This window comes from Protopterus annectens, chromosome 11.part0 (assembly GCF_019279795.1).
Source record: "Protopterus annectens isolate FY-2018-M chromosome 11.part0, PAN1.0, whole genome shotgun sequence".
Taxonomy (NCBI): Eukaryota; Metazoa; Chordata; order Ceratodontiformes; family Protopteridae; genus Protopterus; species Protopterus annectens.
Genome location: NC_056745.1, coordinates 318931300 through 318953999, shown reverse-complemented (window position 1 = coordinate 318953999; position 22700 = coordinate 318931300). Strand labels below are relative to the sequence as shown.

Genomic DNA, 22700 nt, shown 5'->3' with positions numbered 1-22700 from the left:
TGGAATATAGATGGTAAAGTCTATCTGCTCTGCTATACCACGTGTAACCATTTGTCATGTTGAAGCCACATATAACTGTGTTTTTGACAAGCTACATTGCATTTAAAGTTAATTAGCTATTTAGTTTCATACCTGGACCTGTCTTGCACTGATTCTAAGATCTGACTCATTGAATTCATAAGGAATGTTCCAGCCGAGTGATCCAAACATTCTTCTTTCCTGGACAAGGGCATGGAAGAAGCATAGCCCAAAGAGAAGTTTCTTCCAAACCTGCCAAGAAACAAGCAAATACAGGCCAGAACATATTACTGGACAGTTAAAATATCATTATCTTATTTAATGAATAGCAGCCTCTATTAATATTATGCAGACAGATATTTATGATCATAGTGTAAGTATTCTTCACTGATAAAGTGAAACATAAATAAAATAGGATTATTGAATCATCATTTCTACTTATGAGATTACTGTGACTGCATATGTTTTGTTATGCACTGATCAAAAAGACTAGAGGGATAAAGCCATGACTGTAACTTAGATAACATGAGTTCAGACAGTGTCTCTGGTACTGGAAGAGCAGGTAGGAGTGGGTGCATAGTGCTGGATTGCATATCCTGTGGGAAGGGAGTGGTGGTCCAGTTACCTGTTTCACCACATGCAAATGGAGGCTGGCAAGTGTTGAAATTACAGCCATTAATTGGAAACATGAGCTTGACTTTCCAAGATGTTTATGGTGGCAAATATTAGCATGCTGATGAGAGCAGTTACATGCAGGAGGAGACACAGTAAGCCCCCATGGTGATATGGGTGCTCATATCAGCCACAAAGGGAAGAGTTAGGATCCTCAGCCTTCATAGCATTATAGGAGATTACTAGGCTATCGACCCAGAGATCGTTTTAAGCCTAGCTGTTTCTACCCAATGTAATACTGTTAAAGTAGTAGTCAATACTCAAAATTGCATTTAGTGATGACTGTCCCTGTCCAGGAGGGTTGTGGGCACTATCCATGGTAAGAATCTACAGTGCCCCATCCACTTGTCCAGGTACCTCTTGAACAGTGTCATAGTGGTGCTTTGCCTCAGATGAATTGTTAGCCTGTTCCAAAGACATGGCAGTCACTGGGAATTAAATCTGTCCCTCCAGCATGTCTTATTTCAGTCACAGGCCATATTTTAAGTCCCTGGAGTGGGTAGCACTAGACCCATTTGATTTATGGATATGCAGTAAGTTTATCAGGTTTGAGTCTTGGGCTGCACTGTAGGCCAGGGATAAGTCTTCCCTAAGAAGTCTATATGATATGGAGTATAGTGACTTTAGTCGATTTGTGTAAGGCACATGCTGGAGGCTCTTGATCTTCTTTGTTAGAAACCTCTGATGTCTCTCTAATTGCTGCAGGTGCTTAGTACGGTATATACTGAATGGGGCATTATACTAAATTATGGGCTGCATAAGTGCCAAGTATAGGGGGTTATAACTTCTTTTGCTCTTTAGGCGATGTCTTTAATAATCAAGTGAGTTATGTGGAAAGATTTCCTTACAACAGTAGACATGTGGTGGTCGAAGTTAAGGTCGCGGTCAACCTGTGATCCCAGGTCCCTTACCACTTCATGGGTACTTGAGGTATTGTTGTTTATCTAATAGTGTGAGGGGACATTGTGTGTGCCGAAGGGAATGATGATGCATTTCTTTGCATTCAGTTTGAGGCCATGACTAATATACCACTCGTTGGTCTGTGGGAGACCTTCCTGGAGTATACTGACATCATTTGGGGATTCAATGATTGCACCTAGTTTGCAGTCATCTGCAAACTTGGTCAGCTACAACCCTTTAGTTTTGACCTGAACTTCTGAGAAGTATATACCAAGCATTAGGAGGCCCAGCACTGACCTCTGTGTCACCCCACTGGTAACAGGTCTGCTGATTGATGTGGAGTCACCCACTTTGACAGTGCGTGTCTGGTTTGTGAGCTGGTTGGCAACCCATCTTACAACAAAGGGGTTTGCATTCAGTTTGCTAAGTTTATTGGTAATGTCTGAATGTGGGATTGTGTCGAAAGCCTTTGCCAAGTTGAGATTTGCCCTCATCAATGGCTATGGTCACACTTTCAAAGAAATCCACCAGATTTAACAGGCAGGATCTGCCCTTCATGAAACCGAATTGGGTATGGAGGTCACCTATGTCTTTATTTATGAGGTCCATAATAAAACACTCTATGGCCTTACAGATGAGGCTGGTCAGGCTTATGGGTCTGTAATTGCCCGGGTCTGTTGCTAGGCCACCTTTGTTGAAGGGAATAACTGTAGCTGTTCTCCATTCCACAGGAACAAAGTCTGTGGTTAGGCTATGATTGAAAAGGGTACTTAGTTGTGATGCTAGTTCATGTTTTAGCCTGTTTAGAAGACAGCTTGGGATGTCATCTAGTCCCATAGAGGCTGTGTTCTTGGCCTTGGACAGGGCTTTGAGGACCTGTTCTTCAGATATATAAGGTGGAGGGGAAGTTTGGGGAAGGGTTTGTTATAAGTTAGGGGGGGTATAAGGGAGTGAAAATTTTGCCAAACCTATCTGTTAGTGGTTTGCTATCTCTGTGGGATCAGTGTGTGTGTGATACCATTGACCACCAGTGCTGCAAATGCTTGGGTCTTACCCTTTAGGTTATGTATGTAGCTGTAAAAGGCCTTATGGTTATTCTTGGCAGTACTTGCTAGGTTTCTCTCAAAGGAGCTCTGGGAGGATTTGACAAGTTGTTTTACTTGCCTATTAAGGCTGAGGATGGTGCTTTTCCATTGTTGGGCCCTTGTCTTTGTTTACTTGGATAGCAATGTTTTGCATTTATTGTAGAGTTTGTTGATGCTGGAAGTCCACCATGGCAGCATGATTTTACTTGGGGCTTTGACTTTGATTCTCTCTGGTACAGCTGAGTTCATACACTTATGCAAGTGATTGTACAGGGCATTAGTGTAACCTTCAGCATAGTTACCACTTTCAGCTTGGGGTAGGGCTTGGAATGCATTTATAACTTCACCTAGGAGGGTATAGCTTGCCTTGGTGAAGTTTTTTAGTCTGACTTCACTCATTGTGAATGCTGGTGTTTGTGTCAGTTTGAAGGTGACTGATTTGTAGTCAGTTTTAACTAATGAGGGTCCAACAGTTGCAGCAGTGCACCTGCTTGACATGTTGGTGAGGACCAGATCTGGAATGTTTGTTCCCCTTATCAGAGTATGGACAATTTGCTCCAGGGCATTTGAATTCACAAAGCCAAGGAACTTTTGTGCTAGTAAGTTTGGGCTAGAGTAGGTTTTCTGGTTGATGGTGGGATAATTGAAATCCCCCATAACCAGTGCGTTCAGTAAAATTTGGATTGTATGCAGTTTGGTGAAGCAGGCTTTGTGGGTGTTGTGACCCATGGAGGGGGATCTATAACTGGCTAGGACTTGAATGGGGGTCTTACCCACCGTAACCTGGACCTGGAGTAATTTGATGATGTTGTTAGTATAACTAGATGGGATGTGACTTTATATCTAGCACCGCCTCCTTTGGTTTTCACAAACATTTTGTGGTCTAAAGATGTGGAAGGCAATGCAGCCTTGCAGGGCTGGGGTGCTCTCTGAGGCCTTAAATCACGTTTCTGTGACTGCACAGACATCTATGTCTTCTAGTGATAGAAGTGCTTTCAGGGTGTGCAGTTTTTGATTTAAGCTCCTAGTGTTTAGCAGTATGACCCTTAGTTTGTAATGACTGGTTAATTTCATGTCTGTAATGTTGTTTTTGAGACCTTGCCTAAAAATGGCATTTGTCTTCTTTCTGACTCTGACCAAGTTACTTCACTAGTTAGTACTGCTGGACCGCTCCTGGAAAGGGACACTTGTGCCTATTGTGCTGTCCTGCAGTGTTAGGAAATGCATTACACATTTGCATTTTGAATTCCTGTATCATTCACATAGGCGCTAATTAGTACTTCGCAAAGTGCTATATGAATATTAAGCATCTATATTACATTATTGAACTTTTAAAAGTTTGAACGTCATATGGTCGACACCATATGATTGAACTTTTAAAAGTTTGAAAATGTAATAAAAAAAAATAAACCAAAGAAAAAAACTACCTGAATGGTTTAAGCAGAGGTGCAAGCCCCCCTGCACCCACCACACCCCCCGCTCTTTAAATATACCAAGTCCAAGATCGCACTACGGTGCAGAAAAAGGAAAGCTTTCCATTCCACACTGTACGGAGATCTCTGTCGAAATGTTTGAACTTTTAAAAGTTCGATCATATGGTGTCGACCATATGACGTTCGAACTTTTAAGAGTTCGACAACGTGATATAGACTCAAGTATTAATCTCAGTATGTATCTTCTACTTTAATTGGTTACCAGAAGCATTTTCATTAAATGTGAGTTTTAAGGGAAGCGAAGTTTATTTGTTTTTTATGCAAAGCCAGTTTTGAATGTGGAAGTGTTTTGTTTAGAAAATGTCTGTCAGTGTGTTTTTGCTGTAATATTTTAAATGCAAGTTTTAAATGAAATCAAAATCTCTGTCATAACTGTAAAAGTATAGAAGAAAATAGAAAGTACACTGACAAATTTGAATAGTGTTTTATGGCACTTGGGGAGAGACAGCCAAGCAATGGGATAATTGTAAGGCTTAGGGATACCTTTTGTATTATCCTGAATAGGGCCCTATTTTTCACAAATGGCTTTGTTTACTCTGGAAGTGTATGCCTCAACAATACTGCATTATCTTCCATTCAAGTAGGTAAGATCTGTACTAAATGATGTTAGAGGGGATAGCTGTTTATGATGAGAGGGAGCACATAGGAAAGTGAAAAATGAGATGTAGGTGTCATGCAAGCATTTAACCCCCCTTGCAAAAAACAGTATGTTGTATATAGTAATACTTCTGATTTTTATATGACTTGTAAGTTGTTCAACAAAAGATTCTGCAGAATTTATATTGTCTTTAATTGTTTTGCTTTATTCAATGTACTAAGGAATGAATTAATTTATTAACAGGCCTGGATTGTGTTGCAGTTTAATCTGATCTTCAGCATCCGTTATGTAGTCATTGTTGCATATTACTCTGATACAGTCTTCTCCACAAAATTGGACTGTAAAGGATTTCTCTATTTAGTTAATAATTGTTGACCTGTCTTGACAGTGCAGAGGACTAAAACTCTGACTTGTTGATACACTCTTTCATGTGTCAAGGAGGCAGAGTTTAGATCTTTACATCTTTACTTACCTACTGTGTGATATTGAGCAAGTCATTTAACCAGACATTGCTTTGGATCAATTGGGAAACTGGGAGAGACTCCTTGATGGTTTATATAACTGCATGCCTAGTAGCTATGGACTCGTTTTTGCTTGCCAGCTGTTCCCTATTGCATAGTTGGCCTAGTTCAGGAAAAGTTATAGCAAGATCATCAGCACACCAATTCTTATTGCAACATAAGCCATTTATTCTTCAAGGACATCAGGCATTGCATTTGTAGATGAAACACTGGAACACAAAGTTGTTTGTCAACAGCAGCATTTGCAATAGTAACATTTCTCTTTCATGTGGAATTATTCAGATGATTTTACTTTTGATGAGGTTGTGCATATTGACTTAGCATATATTATTAGTGGGTTAATATTTGTTATACTTTCATCATAAATTCCATTCCTTTTAAACTTTTAAACTATGCTACACATGGCAGGTTCTTACGGTATGATGCTAGTGATCTTTATACAATTTCATGCAGTTCATCCAAAGTTACCAATACACTATATGTAATTCATTTCTTCATAACAACAAGGGGTGTACACAGTCAACAAAGTAGCTACAAGTGCTGGTGGCGGATGGGAAATATCTGTAGATGACAATACCTTATGCTCTTATCATCTGGCCAATTTACTCAGTTTTAATATGGCTTTGCAGGACCAATGTGCATGCACGTGTGAATTAAGTTGGAATACTTTGGTTATTGTGTATCTATGCGAAACAAGTTTGAAATATGGTACTATGGCCATTATTATTGTTATTTTTTTTCTTTTGCAATAAAGGATGCAAACAACAATTTAGCTATAATTGATGATTTTGGAGGATATCTGAGGATAAAAATGACTAACCCTTCGGAGTGGATAAAGTTAAATAAATCATTAGTCTGGCTTTGCAGGAATAGTGTATATATATATATATATATATATATATATATATATATATATATATATATATTTACATAAATTAAACTGGACATGGTCTTACGCCAAGGTGGAGGCATGTCCATATTCATTAAGGATATCCACACCTCCAGGCTAGTTGCTCAGCATAATGCATCTGAGATTATCCAAGTGCTACTAACTCTGGGAAAGACCGCAATCCAAATTGTAGCTTGCTACAGATCCACCACAATGCCCCAGGATTCCCACTCCTCATTTCTTGATACACTGGAAAATATTAGGGTACAACATAACACCCTAATAATGGGTGATTTCAACTACCCCACCATTAATTGGGAAAACTACTCATGTACCAACTCTTTTGCTGAACGTTTTCTGGAATTCATAAATTCAAACACCTTGGATTAACTTATCCACACCCCCACCAGGGGCGGCAATATCCTAGGCCTGGTCATTACCAACATGGGCGACTGGTGTTCCACACCAGAGGTCAATACTTCATTGGTCAGATCCAACCACAAGCTAATCACCCTAGACATGCACATCCCGCTCCCACCCCCCCATTAGGGAAACCGCCGTAAAAAATTTCTCCAAAGTCAACTTCACGCTTCTTAAGACAGAAGTAGCACACTTCACAACACCCATGCAGACGGACAATAGAGGTATGACTGCTGAATACTACACAAATGCACTTTATAAGCACTTACACGAGTGCATGGATTGTGCTATCCCTAACAGAACAAAGATGCTATCCTCCAAAAAAAGGAAGAAAATCTGGTGGTCCCCTGCCATAAACAAACTCTACAACAGAAGAAAGAAACTGCTGCAAAAAAGAGTAAAATACCATGATTGGAGGAACTCCCTGGTCAGCCTCAGTAAGAAGCTGAGATCCCTCATAAAATCCTCCAAAGCTAGTTACGAAAATAAAATCACCACTGTTTCTAAAGACAACCACAAAGCATTCTATAGCTATGTCAAGAATCTCAATGGCAACACTCAGATCTGCTCTGAGTTACAGCACAATGGCACTAAATATACAGAACCAACTGATATTGCCAACATCCTAGCAGATAGGTTCAGTGCTACCTTTACCCCCTCTCACCCCCTAAAGGGCCCATCTCTATACTGGAAGAATACAAAGTTCTTGTAATCATGGCTGCACAGGTAAAATCCACACTCTCCAAAGCCAAGAACACAGCATCCATGGGACCTGACAACATCCCAGGCTGCGTTCTACATGAACTACAAAATGAACTGGCCCCCTACCTAAGTACCATGTTCAGTCATGGCCTTACCCCAGGCTTTGTGCCCACTGAATGGCGCACAGCGATGGTTATCCCACTCCACAAAGGGGGATCCACCATGGACCCCATGAATCCCCCCCATTAGCCTGAAGAGCCTGGTCTACAAGGCCATGGAACGTTTCATCATGGAATTTATAAAGAAAGACATTGGTAATCTCCAAACTCTGGACCTCACCCAGTTTGGGTTTGTAAGACAAAAATTATAATTCTTGCAAGGTACAGTGCTATAATATTTATTTGGCATATTTATCTGTGTATGCTTAGGGAAACATAATAATCTATGTAGATTTTTCTTATTTCTAAAAGTATATCTTGGCTGCTCTCCCACTATATTTTTAATTTCAGGACTCACAGTCAAAACATCCCAATGTTTAACTGGACATCTTGGGTATAATACAAATTAATTCTTTGATGAATGGATTTTTGTACATATATTACAGATACAAATATGTCTGTGCATCCTAATACTTCACAGATTTTTACCTTTAGAATAAATGCTACCTGTGAAACAGAACATTTAGTATATTTAGCTTCCTGCGTAAAATGTTCTGCGTTTTACATTGGAAAAACAGATAGAAAATTAAAAAATAGAATTAGGGAACATGTCTATCAAATTAGAATTAAATCTGAGACTAATGCACTCTCCAAACATGTCATGCAAGAAGGGGAGGATCGTATTTTTTAATTTATGGTAATAGATATCAAGAAGCCCAATGACAGAGGAGGAGATGTTAGGAATTTGACAGAAAGCATAGAAACCAGTTGGATTATTAAATTAAAGGCGCATATATCCCCTGGTTTAAATGAGAAAATTCCATTAAAACCGACACTCAAAAATAGAAGAATAAAGTGTAATTGATTTTATTTTATATATATACTCATATAAAGTATTTTAAGATATTTTTACATTTTCAGTTTTAATGTTGACAATTTATTATCACAAAAATGGATGTTTTATATTTCACATTTACATTTTATGTATTAAAGATTTTATTTTGGTTAATAGAATTATTATTTAATTGAAAACCAGCACTTAATTGGATTAATTTTTGAACTATATAAGCAATGTAATTGTGTATGTACTCTTGATGGTTTGATAAAGCTATTTAGCAAAAGCGCTAACCTCTTTTAATAAATATAAAGTTTTTATGACATTTATTTTGCCTCGAAGCATTTATATTTTGGACAGTTCTATTGATGGATTCCTTGGTCTGAATAGACTTGTATTTGGTGTTTATTACATCTTGCTTGCGTTTTGGTATTCAGTTGCTGGGTCTGAAAAGACGTTTTGAACAGATATACAACTTGTATAGGTGTGACTGACCGCTTGGTTTGATCCTGGACGGAGCCTTTTAGCTTTTTATGATACTATTAGATGTAGTTTTCTCTCAACTCATCAGCTCTACTCTCCTGTCTGTGTCATCCCATCCTCCGTATCGTTCAGCTCTCCATGATTTGGGCTCAGAATTTATCTCTGTGTATCATAAAATCTCTGACATATTCATAAAAGATGGACTATAACCTGTAAATATTGACATATAGTTACTTACTTCTTTTTCTTTAGAAAATGTATTTTAATTGAGTTCTCCTAGTTTATGAGATATTTAAGTCAGTAACACCAATATTTCAAATGTGTCCTTTTATTTACAGACTTTACTCCTGATTATTTCCAACTTTGTCCTTGTTTCTAGAAATAAGTTGAGAACTATGGTGGGGAGAGGTCAGGGTGGGTCTATATTACCTTATCGAAAAGCAATAATATCGAAAGGCTTTTCATCAAACTGTAAAAATTGAAAGCTTAAAATAGTGAAAACGTGAATGAGTGAATTCTTTCCCTGGGAAAGAAACCACTTGGCCATCCTTGTGAGTTTGCCCATTTCCCCACCATAGTGTGATCTCGGAGTTGGTATATTTAGTTAGGGGGTGTGGGAGGGTGAAGCCTCCCACTTTGTTATGTTTAGATTAGTGTGTAGTTGGTGGTAGGGCTAGCGATTTCTTTCCCAGAAAAAGAATTCGCTCATTCGTGTTTTTGCTATTTTAAGCTTTCGACTTTTACGGTTCGATAAAAAGCCGTTCGATATTACGATTTTTCGATAAGGTAATATAGATCCGGTCAGCGTGTTCTGCCTCTTTTGTGACTCTGATTTACAGTTGTTGTCCTTGATTTGGTTTGCTTTGGTTCTTGCTTCTTGACGTAGGGTGAGAGCTATGTTTGGGAGAGGTCATGGGTTCTCCCTCTGTGAGTAGTCCTCTCCTGTCTTCTGATATACCTTTTTCTCATCTTTGCACCACTAGCATAGCAAAAGCATTTAGAGACTGTCCAATGCAGCCAAAAGCAGCTGTATGGACTAAAAAGCGTAAGCTGATGAGTTTTTTGATACAAGCTAATTGCCCGTCCATGCCCAAAGCTTCCATAGATGTACTCTACTCTTCCTGCTGGTGGGAGTGTGCATGTACTGTGTGTCTTTTTTTTTTTCTCCTGCTGTTTTAGGCAGCCATGGCCAGAACACTTTGTGTTACTGTCATGAAGTGAAACCAAGTAGCACCAGGCTGGCCCTAGTCGATGATGACCTCAACAGCAATGTACAAGTATATGTTCTCTGTGATGTGTCAACAAGCACTCATACACTTTGGTCATCACAATCAGTGTGGCAGAGCAAAGTAGGACTAAAATAAAAAAAATGCCTTGTCAAAGAAATTTACCAGCTGTATCAGCTCCCCCCAAAGCCACAGACCCTTGGCAGCTCCTGAAACACCTATATTTTAAACTGCCACTGAGTATGAGATCTCACTGGTGAGCAGCTGCTTTCATACTGCTATTTTCTGGAGCTCAAGATAGACCAAAAGCCCTAGTGCTTGCGTTTTAGTCTTGTTTTATTTATTTATTTTTGAGCTTTAGGAATTGTCTGTTTCATTGGCTCCACAGTCAAGCCAATGAGTGAAAAGTTTGCTAAATGTAGTCCAAGCTACAATGGCAAACACTTGTCAATGTGTTTCAGATCGTAGGTCAATGGGACTTTTTTTTTTCTCAGAAGTGGGTGAAATTGGGTTAAGGCTTCATGTGCTGGATTTCATGTGCCAGTGGCCCACATCTGGCCTGTATGATGGAAATTTGAGATCACTGATTTAGGATGAGCTCATGTTTAATGCACCTGGTGTATGTCTGATATTGGCCTTGTTGAAGAATTTGGGTATCAGGGAGTGAGTTGAAACAGCATCCAATGTGTGGTTTTCCATGAGCCTCATTATCCATATACCCTTGTTTACTCAATTTTACCTCTGACAGGCAAATGCTAAACAAGAAAGGGTAAAAGATGGAACCCTCTGGGGTGCCACTACACTAGTAGCATTTGTATGGCTAGAGGACATTCTCTGTTTACTTGGAATATGTCAGTTCATTCTATAGGTAAACCCATGGACAACATAAGGGTTAGTGTTGAGACTAGAGACTTATGTTATTATGCCTACATGGGTAATGGTGTCAGAGGCTTTAGCAAGGCCGAAGTAAGCAGCATGGACACTTTGGCTCTTGTCCAAAGTTTCTGTGACGTTGTCAAAAACTCAACCAGGTTGAGTAATCATGATCTGAATTTAACAAATCCACACTGATTGAGCTCAAGGATCCGGAGGTCCCCATGTTGTTGTTATTAATTTTTTGAGTGATAATGCATTCCATAGCTTTACAGATAATGCTAATGAGACTGATAGGCCTATAATTACTCAGGTCTGCTGTGGGGATGCCCTTTTGGGGGTGTACAACTATGGTTGTTCTCAAAGTTTCAGGTACATAGCCTATGGAATGACTTAAGTAGATTTAGCAGAGGATGTGCTGTGTGTTGTTTGATACTTTCAAGCAGATGGCCTGGAATATTATCATGACCCATAAAGCTAGTGCTTTTATTTTTGAAAAGAGCAGAAGCCACTTGATCAAAGTTGATAACAGGTAGCAAAGTCAAGGGGGGGAGGGTTGTGGGAGAATTGCGTGTGTGTGTGAAACATGATATCAGAGCTAAATTTATCAACAAGGACATTAGCTATAATTTCTGGATCAGATTGTGATACACCATTGGAGATAAGGTCAGAACAATACTGTGATTTTCTTCTGGGTTTTCTAATGCAGCTGATGAAGGTCCTGTGGTTGTCCTTAGTAATAACAGGCCTTGTAATCTATAACTGTATACTTGAAGGTCTTGTTTAACACTTTTAGTTTGATTTTATACTATGGGATACTGATTTATCTTTACAAAGAGTTGTGAACTTTTCTTTTTCCTATGGGGCTGATTTATAGATGTTTTTTGCCATACTGTATATTTTTGAATTTATTCCTCTCCTTGTGGCAGATGGTACTAGTGCCTTCTGTATATGAATTCTGAAGATTATACTGAGGCAAGGTTGGCATCATGGATACTGTCGTTCAGTGGAGTATATAGTTGTGTTTGTCCAGGATATCTTTAAGAAGTAATAATATGGCTTTAAAATAAACATAAAAGACTGTGTTTTTTTATCTGCAGAGAGGCCTGTACTAAAGGTGATTTTAGCATGTGGGTGATCAGATCTTACCAGGGTGGTAGAGACAAATGGGGTAGAAAATTAGGGGGAGCAGTCTGTAAGTTCAACATCAAGGACATTAACACATTAGGGTCTGAAAGAATTGCAGTAGGGAGTTGGTATTCACAAAAGCAAGAAATCACTAGAGTATTTATTGGAGATTGTATACACCTGTCTGTTGACAGAGAGGTAATTAAGGTCTCCTGTAGAAATAGTATTAAGCTTGAGGGATAGCTTATCAATTTGATTAAGATAATCAGTACTCCCTAGGGGACCTGTAGCTAGCAACGATGCGGAAGACAGATTTGTGGGGATACACTATGATTTCTAAATGTTCCAGGATGGTATCATGCAATATATGCATGCAGTGTCTGCTGTGAAACAATGGGGTCCCTAATAAATATGGATACACTTCTTACAGGTTCCATTGGGCCTAGGTTCAATACCTTGGTAAGGTGGGAGTGCTGCCACTGTTCTAAGACTAAATCTCAGAAAGTACACAAATATAGATATCTTTGAGGCTGAGGTAAGCCTGAAGCTCTAACATTTTTTGTTTAAGCTTCTAATGTTGAGTAGAGCAGCTGAGGTATTGTTTGAACTCAAGTTTGCTATGTGGATATGTGTGTTCATGAGTTAAACATTGCCTAAAAAGGTAAGGGAAGGCAAAGAAGAAGAAGTTGTGAACTGAGAGGTAATTCTGTCCTTGGCAAAACAGTTGTGTCTGTTGACCATCTTGTCCAGGAAACACACAATGGATCTCCTTAGAATGATTGCAGTTAACAAGCCAATTTTTGTAGACAGTTATTTTTCTTCGACTTTAGGCATCATTCCTGAAGACGAAAGAATACTACTCAATGACAGTGTTTTTCCCTCCTTAGAAAATTAGTGTTGGGATTGGTTGTATTTCATTGCATCTCCCTTATGGTAGACTGCTTAAGGACGTTCACTCCCACAAGGACAACAACAATGTTATACTTCATACCTAAGATGGTGAAGGATTCTGAGGACTCTTGCAGCATCACTGATTCCTAGTGCCAGACAACTGACAGTATCTCTGTCCTTTACTAGTCTTGTAATGGCTATGCTAGTATGTCTTATGAAGAAATCACCTATAACTAGGGGTTAGAACAGGCCTTTAAAGCCCTAGAGATGCAAGCTTGCATTCATGGGGCCGGATTCCATAAGGTTCATGGATTTTGGTGCATTTTGTTGACATCAATGTTAAATTTATTGATAATGTTGTAATATGTAAATGTACCACAAGAAATTCAGAATAGCTCAGCCCACAAATGGAGTATTGCAGTAGCAATGGTGCACTAAATAAATCCATAAGTACTCCATTAAGAAATGAGAAATGGTTGCCTAATCATGTTGCAGTGTAACAAAGTTACAGGAAGATGAACACAATTCAAGCATCTTGATAGTTATACAGACACATATATAACAGAATATGTCCGGTAATGTTAAGGACAACTATAGAATGCAACCGACTCCGTTATGATACCAAAAAAAAAAAAAAATATCTGAATGTAAGCTGCATGCAAGTCATAATACATATTTTCTGAAATTTGCCCTGAAACATTACAGACAACTACAGATATTTCCATAATTCCATTACTAACAAAAAAAAAATACTTACTTCAAAGCTACAATGCCATTTGCAATATATATTGGCAACAATCTTTTCAGTAAGCTCAGAGACAACTACGGATATCTCCGCAAGACATGTACTAATAAAATATGGCTGCTTGCACTTATGAGTCTGATGGAATCTGTAAATTTTCTAATAAAAAAATTAAAGGTGAAGGGCAATCACAGCCACATCACCACAGCTAACATTTTCTAACAGTGGGTTTGAGACATGTGTAGGGAACACAAGTAATGCACAAATACAAGGAAAGTAGAAGATAGAAAAGAAGATGTGGGGTATGGGTGAAGAAGATGGACCCACAGCAGGGATGTTGGAACAGGAAAATCTGAAGTAAAGTTACAAGGGATGAGCATTTCTTTTTGAATAGGCCCCATTTTTTTTTATTTTTTAAGAATAGAATGAAAGGTGGACATCACACAAGGTATACCCATAGAACAAATATCACAACATAAGACAGATAAACGCTGGGAAAAAAAAAAAACAGTAAGGACAGATAAGTTACACAGATAGCACACTGCACAACATGGGCAATGGAGATTTGACAAACAGAGTGGGGATGCATACCAGCTATGGTGAAATGCAGGAAAACATATCTACCTATACACTGTCACATTATGATATGTCGCAAACTGTGTGGCAGTTATACCTTGGAGGTTAATACATTAGGATCATAGTGCCCATTAGATAAATAAGCACATACCCAAGTAGTCCATCAGCAGTACAGGTGTAAGCCAAGCAATATCACAGATAAGCAAATGCAGGTCTAACAATGCCTGATAACTCCAGCAGAGGGAAGAACCAAACCTATGACCATGCATGTGATAGGCAAACAACCAAGCTCAGTGCCAAACAGAAATACTGTAGAAAAGCAACAAAGGCTGATACATACACAAGTAAGTGTACACAGCCCAAACAAATGTGTAACAGAATGTGTATATGTTACACACGTATGCCATGTTAAAGGCAACGCACAAGTGCAGATGTGCACGTAGTCTGTTAGCGGCCTAAATGGAATGCACATGAAAGCAAGGTCAATACACATACATACACCAATGACATGTAATAATATTTACAAAAATAAAACACTGCAGAATAATAAATATGGCAGGTTGCACTCATGGATGTCAAAAAAGTACACTGCTTAACATACAAATATAATAAGAACAAGGAAAGACTGCAAGAAGTAGTCAGTGACTTGTGTGCAGATGTCCCGTATTGTAAAATGGCCATACATTTGGCATATTTTCACCATATCAAAATAATACATGGCAATGGTCAATAACAGCAACAAAGGCAAGCATATCCGAAAATATAATATAATAGGGAAATATGAAGGTAGAATGGAGGTGGACAACCTGGATCCATATAAGGAAAAGCAGGATAAGGTAAGATGACACACTGCAAATGTTCAAAAGGTGTTGTAGAAGCCAAACCGAAATACATTTAACCAAACAGAAACTGTATGTTACATGGGTAGATTGATTGCTGTTGTCCACAGAACTGGCCATGTATAAAACACACATACATAGTAATGTGCAATCATGCAACATCAACATGCATATGTAAGCAAGCTAATAATTTCAAACACACACATATACTGTCGTGAAAATGTTGAATAAACAAATGCATGTGTATGTCACACACCAAGGGCACTCCTGTAAGCATCATTAGAGCACATCAGTAGTAAGTCAGTGAATATTCACATGTCAAAGGTACAACTGAGTGTCAGTGTGGATCCGACTATGTCCACACACATATACAATCAATGTGTACAACTATTTGCGGAAGGTTTAAACTTATGTGAATAAGTAATGGAGGTGGAAATTTTAGATATAGCAAACATGGGATAATGTACTGTGAAAGAGTATATTATCTGCAGTACTGTATAGATTAATGATTCTTTGCTGTTTAATGCAGGTTGCACATACACATGATATACCTGTGTATGATTGACTATGGCATCAGCATTACCAACTCATGGCACACAACACCACATCATGCCAGTGAGACATGCATGATATGGCAATACACAAATTCCAATCCATAACACATTGTTAATGATGGACAAAGGACAACATATGTTGTCTGTCATTTTCCCCAGTAAAACACATATTTACAGGCTAACTCTTGCAGCACTACCTGCAGGATAACTGGCACAATGCATGGATAGCTGAAAGTGGGAGGAAAGTGTAATGTGTTAATGTGTGTCATGCACATATCGCAACATAAGTAAATGTCACATGACAGTAAAATTATGACTATGACAGATACATTGAATGCATGCACAGGAGTACATACAGTCCAATCAATTATATGGCAATCAGCATGCCGGCAGCATAACACAAGTGGCGCACACAGACAATACGTACGGACCCGAAGGGCCAGGATGATGTGGCTGAGACTCCCGAATGACCTCACCAGCTATCTCTCTGAATAAATCGCATATAGCCTGTGCAATACCTGCAGGAATGACCCCATTATGTCCCTCATCTGAGTTCAGAACGCATTAGTCCTAACCTCCTGGATCTCTTCCTGATAATCATCTTGATTTTGGTCATGTCACTGTCACCTCTTGGGCGCTAGGATGATAGTTCATGGTGGGGTGGGTCCAGCTTCCTCATCATTGCCATCATCGGCATCATCACTGTCATCATAGAAGACTCTGGCATTGGCCTGGCATGTGCTCATCACCGTCATCTGATAGGAGAATGTCCATGGGTGTCATACTCTGTCAAGATTAATTGCAAAACACAACAGATAAGAAAAGCAAATTACTGTCACACAGAACATTCCCATGAAGAAAAATGCCCAACCTAATATGAAAATGATGAAAATTTACACATGGACTGACACACATCCATTATGAACAGAAGTATTTAATAAATTCCTGGTTCTCAATGTCCTGTTCATAAACAGGATGCCAGTATTTTTGTGAAAACCTGTACAGGCTTAGGAACACCCACCTGGGTCATTATTATTGTAAAAATGTATGAATGTCTGCGTGTAATGATTTATATAATCAGCCACCAAGTGTCATTGGTACATGAGGAGAAAGTGATATGACAGCATTGTGGACAACAGGCAAGCCTGATGACATACATCTGTGCCAGGCAACATGATAGTTGGCTGAACACATGTCAATATAATGAATACCACAGCAGCAAATTTGTTATATGTTCAATCACCACAGCTTGTGACATATGAGAATGTAATTTATCTTGTACTAACAGTATTGCATGTGTACAACTGCATGCACTATCTACCTAAAATCAATACCAGTCAGTAGCCTGCAAAATGCAAATATCCTGATGATGCTTTCTGATTATGAACTGCTGTAAAGAAATGTATATCTGTACAAGTGTCAGTAAATCTAGGCTATAACTGTGTGTAAACAAAAACACAGCAACCCTCTGTTGACACTTATCCATGTCTGTCCAATGCAGGTCATCATAGTGGTGATGAACCTGCACTCCAATGAGGTAGATCCCCGTCCATCTGTGGTGCTCCCTCATGACCTGGCTACATATGTCTATCATGGCAAAGTTCCTGGGCCTGACTCTCATCTGATGCTTCACTCCGTTGTACACAGTCAACATCTGGATAGTTTCCATGTGAGTTAATTTAGATGCATGGGCACATCTCAGCCTCCTCAAAGTAGTCATGGACCTCAAATGGAAAAAGTCTGAAAAATGCAAAAACAGATAAATGTTCACTGAGGTCCCACTCAGTTCACAGTTATTAATGGCCTGATCTGTAAATGTATCAAAATCAATATTTGAAAGTGGCACTGATGTCATGTTATCAGACCACTGGGAGCTAAAGGGCACGTGGCACATATAGTACCATTTATCAGTACCTATTGCATGTTTATGCAGTACACCTGGGTGTTACTGAGCATGGAGCCAATTTATGTGGAAATGTGCAAAAAGAATTCCAAAACCTTGACTTTTAATGAACCTCATTAATTATGTATGGTACAAATGGTACTTAAAGGGAGGTGCACATTAGGTGCACTTTGATTCTGTGATTTGGAGGAAGAGGCACATTGGCAATTGGTAGCATTTCTATTTTGGTAATTATTACATATGTTCAAGTCAGTCATTTCCAGCATAAACATTATGCATTCATGTGCAATGCAAAGGTTTGCACTTGTTTAAATTATTTTTTACTTAAAATGTGATTTTTAACAAAAGCTGTTATAAGTTACTGGACTGATGTTTGACTGAAATTTATGGATATGTTATGTTTATGTTGTGATTTTAAATAATTGATTTCAGTCCCCTATGTAGTTGTATAGACAGATTTACATTGCAAATGTGAACAGTATATAAAGGCAGATTTACGGATCATCTACCATTTGTGCTGGTAATTACTTGCACTCGGTACGTAGTGTAGCTACAGAAATGTACTATCCACATATACTATATTATGTTGATATTATGGACATTTCTTAATTCATGTTTCCAAGAAACTGTTAAAAACATGCTATTGCTGTTACTGATATTTGTTCAATGATGCTTCTTAACAAAGGTGTTCTCACTTCTGGCTCAATATACTAAGGATCCATACTGTCTTGTGGCCTGCATATGGATCCTAAGTGTTTCTGATGCTTTCTATAATTTGTTCTGTGATTATGTGAGGTATTACCAGCTATGCCAGGAGAAGTAGGGCAGTGGAAGTGTAACATATGCTAGCACAGCTAGCTGGAATTTTGTAAAGAATTATATGTCATTTGTATATCAAACTGATTTGTACAGATGTTTGTGTTGAAAAATGTATTTGTATAGCTGCTTGTGTTAAAAATATACCAATAGTGTGCCCTGCTGAACAGAAAAAGAAATATACATGCATCATTGCATCTGTTTAAATGTATATGCTTTGACAGAGGATATGGGAAGAGAAGAGTTTAATCTCATTCCACCTAACTTTTAAAATAGTTTGAAATTAAATTACCTGGCTTAGGCCATAAAGATTGTATCTTACAGTTCCCAATGCAGCCAGTGACAAAAGTTTGTACTAGGAAGCTTTCTGTGCTACCTTTGGGTGAACTAATTGTTACTCTGGAAGGGTGGAGGTTTGAAATTGTTTTATGGCTTCCAGAAGCTACAACAGATCTGAGCAAAACTCTGCATGTGTGTGTATTATTGACACATATGTGCTAAATCCTGGCAGCTTCTAGCAATGGGGGGTGGGGGGGGTAGCATGGGAAACACAAGTCAGATGACCAGATGTATGTGATGCCATTCTGTAATCTAGGACAAAAATGATGTTTAGTACTAGATGAGACTGAAGTCTCATTGCAGTCTGTTTTTGGAACCTAACAGAGTAGGACCCCTCACCTACTTTATCTTGCCTTGTTCTAGTAAGTGAACGAGGGAATAGTAATTTTTTAGATCAGTCAGGAAAATATAGTGAGATTAGTTAAGTATTGTTTTACTATATCTGTAGGAATCTATTCATTTGTGTTATTTTAATATTTCCTATGATTGAAAGTCTGGTATTTACTGTAAATAAATATTTAGCATTTTCATGTTCTTTTCTTGTTTATTATTAAATACATTTAAAATTTTCATTGTGGCTGGTCTTTTAGAAACTATTTTAATCTCTGAAAGTACTTATATATATATATATATATATATATATATATATATATATATATATATATATATAGATATATATTTGATGACAGCTCCGGCCGCTCCTGAAAGCCTTGCCATTGGTCAAACTACCATTTGTATTAATATTAATTTTACTCAGTATAATTGGGTACCCTTGCAAGAGCCTTACAGTAGCTGGCTTTGGAGTGTCTGGTGGTGGTGGTGTAACTAACGTAGTCTAGGCAGAAGGGGGCATAGCTAGCAAATCTGTGCCAGCCTTTTTCAGGAGTGTGTGTATGTATATGTGTGTGTGTGTGTGTGTGTGTGTGTGTGTGTGTGTGTGTGTGTGTGTGTGTGTCTGTGAAAATCAAATCTAAAAGAGTGTGTGTGTTAGCTGTGTGGAGTAATGACATGAAGCACTAGTTTCACAAAGAGGGTGCTGGAGAACTTATCTTGGACACTCGACTGAGGTCTCAACTCTATAGCTGTACCAGTGGGGAGTCTTATTGGGGACCTGGAGGGAGATTGAGAAATTCAGACCCTCGACTGAGCATGTTCTCTGTGTGCTCTTAGGGGAAATTGTGCTTGATGCAGAGAGCTGCATATGGAAATACTGGGTGCATTCATTTTTGTTCCAAGTGAATGTCCCTCTGCAGTGCCATTGGTGAGGATTCATGCTTCTTGATTAGTGGCCCAGAGAGGGGACATCACATTTTCAGTTTTTAATTTCTGTAGTATTTTCATGTGAAATGTATGCTGACTCTTGTGGCATGACGCTGTTATCTTTGGATCTTCATAAAACACATATGCAGTGTGAGTGGTTCTAATCCCACTCAAAAACTCTACTGATATTGGAAGTTATGTTTATTTTACAAATGTTATGTATGAAGGCATTGTTGTTACTTATATGTCATGTTAGTATGTGTCACAGACAGTATTATACAGACCTTTGCATTGCACAAAAATTCACAATGTTATTGTTGACATATACTGTCCACAGACTCAACTGGATAAATGGACTCACACAGGAATATAATCATGTGCATATCACTGTCTTTCAAATGGCCAACTGTCCTTGGGGTGACACTTCTCCCCCAGGAGAATGAAATCATAATTGATTCTCTGTGGCAATATGGATAGTGACTCCTTAATCATTCTGGCTATACAGTTTAGAGACATGAAATCTGGATCAGCTACACCAACATGATAAATGCAGTTGGAGGTCACAACTGAGTCCTATAGAGAATGCTGCTCAGAAAATGATCCTTTGTGCAGCCAACGGATTAAGATGTTACGAGAGATTGTGGGAATGCACTGGCGGTGGGCCACCATTCACCCCTCCCCATGACATCACAATATTTCTGGCCATACTGCATACAACAAGAGAGGAGTGACACATACTCAGAGGTGGGATTGGAGCTGTAGTCCTAGTCTGAACATTATTTATTGACTTATTTATTTAGTTATTGGAATTTGTTTACCAGGAAAGTCCACTGGGCCAAGCACAGCCCATTTTCAGTGGAAGCTCAGGGAGAAAAGCTCCACAAGAAACACAAACAGAATATATAGTACATCAGTAGACACATATTTGGAGTATCTACAGCACAGAGGGAGGAAACAATTCTTAAACAGAAGTACATTAGTATATATACACACACTTGATATGCACTTAGTAAACTAATTACAATGTAGTACAACTATAGTTGGCATAGTAGTATGGATGAATATAAAATGATCAGCACTCTGAAAACAACTGAGATTTAGAGCTAGGAAAACATTAAGGGGCTACAGGAGTCATATTGCAGATGTAGTAGTATATAAGAGGAAATGAATAGAAGAATTTGAGAAGGTGCATGTAAGAAGCTGGGAGTGATAACAGTAGAGGTAAAAGGGGGGAGCAGTAGAGATTGATGGCAGGAGAAAAGGTTGTTAGTAGTAATGGGTAAAGAAAGAGAGAGAGAGTATGAAGAAATGTTAGTGTATTTAAGATAGATATAGAGAAAAAAATGTGAGTACAAGGGAAAAAAAAGGGAAAAGTAGGATGGCATTAAGAGCTAGGTAATGGCTGGAGGAAGCTTGGTGCATTTACAGATCCATTTGGAGTGAAGGTGTGCATGTGTTGTGGTTTTGAAAGAGGCAGTACATTGCACTGTGTGAATTTCTAGAGGAAGGATGTTCCAGGTTTTAGCTATTACCGAAGAGTATAATAGTTGACCAGTGGGTAGTTTAGGTTTCTGAATTTGGAGGAGATGTTGGTTTTCTGATCTTAGGGGCCTATTGGGGTTATAGTGGGAGAATAAGGACTTTAGAGCAGGGCAGGGCAATCCTGTGGTTTAATAAGAAATTTATATACGGTGGTTAACTGGAGATAAGCAAGACAGTGGAGTGAATCTGAGCCAATTTAATGTTTTTAGAGGTACGCAGTGGTGGGTGGAATGGTGGTTGTTTGTTACCAATTTGGCTATCTTATTTTAGCATATTTCTAGTTTAGTTACGAGGAAGGATTTGAGGTTTGTTAGTAATGGGGCACCACAGACTAGAGAAGGAAGTAGATAAGTAGAAGTAAGTACTTGCTTTGTGGGAAGGGAGAGGAAATGTTTATTAGTCCCAGTTTTTTGTGAGTCTTGCTGATGTTATTTTGTAAGTGAAGGTCAAATTTTAGGTTTTCGTCAATTATGACACCCAACAGTTTGGTCTGGGTAACTAATTCAATTTTTGTGTTGTTTAGAGAGAGACTATGTGGAATTGAGATTTGTTAATGGGAGTGTTTTTCTTTGGGGTAAATATTATGAGCTTGGTTTTATTTGGGTTTAAAGACAGGTGGTTATTGTGGAGCCATTTCTCTACTGTGGTAAATGCAGATTGAGTAACTTGCTGTGAGTTTTCAGCAGAGCAGATTATAGTAGAGTCATCTGTGTACTGAACAAGAGACCCTTGTTGAAATGATAGGTGGAGGTTGTTGATGAAAATATTAAACAGTAGGGGTCCTTATATGGAAGCTTGGGAGACACCAGTGGTGTTGTAACTATATGAGTATTTATAGTGTTGCCATTTTACAGCATGTTCTCTATCAGATAGATAGCTTTTGAACTAGTTTTATGCATGTCTTTCTTTCCATAACATGGCTGGGTATAGAGTCAGTCACTGCATATTGCTGTAGCATGCATATTCATGTATTATTAATTTTGATTTACAGCAGCAGAGTTGGGCCATGCACACACATCCACATGGGGTGTGGATGATGAATGTAAGTGTAATGACATGTATTCATACAAGTGAAGTACAGACAGAACAGTCCAAACAACATTGTAATGCTGTTTGCATTAATATTCACAGGTCCATCTACTTCATGACTAAACCAGGGAATGGCAGGTGAGTGTCTCCATACTGTTACTGTGATCACTACCTGTTATTGCCTCAGCCCCATTTTATGGCACTGTTG

At 38.6% G+C, this 22700-nt stretch overlaps 1 protein-coding gene across 1 annotated transcript in view; it reads right to left on the bottom strand.

Moving 5' to 3' along the window:
• The window catches only part of LOC122815364 (dynein axonemal heavy chain 3-like), a 4921723-nt gene that overhangs the window by 500259 nt on the left and 4398764 nt on the right, over window positions 1-22700 (bottom strand). The window contains exon 67 of the mRNA XM_044087818.1: window positions 133-270. Within this exon, the coding sequence (XP_043943753.1) occupies window positions 133-270 (138 nt within the window). The remainder of the gene's footprint in view (window positions 1-132; window positions 271-22700) is intronic.